Here is a 2,079-nt window from a genome sequence, read left to right on the forward strand (position 1 = left end):
AATTTAATTATTTGAATCTAGGTAATTGAAACAAAAATTTATTTTTGGAGAAGTTTGGGGGGAGGTGCGGTCAGTAAAGAACAACATAAATAAACAAAACCATATTTAGCCGACGTTTCGACCTGAAACTTTTTGTGTCATTTGTAACTCTTTTGTTTTTCATGTTACACTGTTTACTCTCCAATAAACTTCCTATCAAATCTGAACTAAATTTTTCAAATCAGACTATTAGTTCCTGAAATTCATACGTTCAAACAAACAAACTCTAACTTTATATAATACAAAATAAAAATATTTCTTAATATATTATCTGTATATATATAAGTAGTTCATAAGTCTTTATTTTTTTTTTTTTTAGTTATTTTTTGATGGAGTACAAGCTAAAGTTGGACAAGGTGTTAAAGAGTCAGAAATCAGTTATCAAATGGCGTTTAGTAAACAAGAATTGAGAAAAGTCATTAAAGAATATCCTGCAAAAGAAGTAAAAAGGGGCTTAGATCATTTATACAGGAAAGTTGAAAAGCACCTTTGTGAAGAAGAAAATCTATTGCAGGTAAGCAGATTCTAATTTTAATTATTAGTCACAGTATGAGACTTCTCATCAGATTCTTGATTATTTTTCTATTTGCTATATGTTTGAACCCCATTTATTGTATTAATACTTTTCTGTTGATTAAATCACCTCTTTGTGGTTAATATCCAGTCGGATTATTCTGGGAATCAAAGACTGAGATGAGACGATGCATTGGCCTGTCTTCTTTTCAATTTAGGCTTAGAGGCAGTGGCTAGAGACTGAGACATACAGAGAATTGGCTCAGTGTTTTCATGTATGATTAGTCTAACGCTAGGATAGACAGACCACTTTGTTATAATAGAGAAGGCATTTTGTGACTTGGAGGGTGCCTTTCCTCCTCTTCTAACAGACTAAAAAAAAAAAAAGAAGAAGATGGATATATTTTACTGGAAATGGATAAGAAAAAAATTCCTTTTTGTCAAAGAATGACTGTTTAATGATGAGGGTAATTTAGTTTGATACTTAAGTATTACCCAAGATAAAAAAAAGTTATTTAGGACTGGTTATGTAATGAATGAAAATGGACGGACTGTATTGGAATTTGTCTGTTGAATTAGTGAACTGTATGTGTATGAGTTAGTCTTTTCTGCGCGGCTCTAGTAGAGCCCAACTTTACTCACCCATTCTGTTCATATGTGGAAATTAAGGATTGTTACTATTCAATTAGAGTACTCTATGTCTGACAGTGCAGCCTACTAGAGGGCAAGGTAGATCTTCAATTGTTTTAAGTGGTGACTATAATTGTATATGGTGAACATACATTTGAAGTAGTTTTAATTATTATTAAGGATGTGATCCTTAAACAGATACAAAGGATCTTTCCTTCTAGAGAAGGGTTTAGCTCTTAATGTTTGATGCTGTAAATGATGGAGGGTTCTGGGGAAGCTGAAAGAATCAGAGGTCTGTGTAATTTTTAATGAAGCTGACATTATCATTAAACTAAAAAGGTAAAAAAAGTCATTAAAGGACCCAGGCAGATGATTTGTGACTTTGGCAGGTACAGAAGTTCCGAGGCTAATGTGGTGGGAGGATTTATAAAAATTATTCATCATTTTGCAACAATTTACAGTGTTTTATTCTATTTATCTGTGTTGTATACTTAACTCCGTAAAAGTCATAATCGTGATATCGAGTTTACTTGTTTAAGAATTTGATAAGTAAAAATAGTTGTGAATAATATCTAATCATTATTAAACAATGCATAATTAATGAAGTAACTATTATTATAGATCAAAATTGGTAGGGGGTTGTTTTAAAAAAATATGAAAAATTCAAGAAATTTCTTTAAGCTACTTTGCTGGGCACTCTGTTAATACAGCTGTTTAAATTTTATGGTATTCAAATTTCTAATTATGAATGATGTATTTATTATCCCAATATTTAGAGGGGAAGGGAGGGAGTTAACTCAGTTACAAGAAATCTTGGATTTTAAAAACAAATTAGCTTACACCATTCATGTTTTTTTATAAAATAGTTATACTTTGCTAGACAACTGGCAGTATATA

At 31.0% G+C, this 2,079-nt stretch overlaps 1 protein-coding gene across 1 annotated transcript in view; it reads left to right on the top strand.

Annotated features, from left to right (window-relative positions):
* Positions 1–2,079, top strand: part of Sec3 (exocyst complex component Sec3) — a 17,877-nt gene that overhangs the window by 15,169 nt on the left and 629 nt on the right. The window contains exon 15 of the mRNA XM_014427167.3: positions 359–553. Within this exon, the coding sequence (XP_014282653.1) occupies positions 359–553 (195 nt within the window). The remainder of the gene's footprint in view (positions 1–358; positions 554–2,079) is intronic.

This window comes from Halyomorpha halys, unplaced genomic scaffold, assembly GCF_000696795.3.
Source record: "Halyomorpha halys isolate HHAL.00 unplaced genomic scaffold, Hhal_1.1 Scaffold624.1, whole genome shotgun sequence".
Classification (NCBI taxonomy): Eukaryota; Metazoa; Arthropoda; class Insecta; order Hemiptera; family Pentatomidae; genus Halyomorpha; species Halyomorpha halys.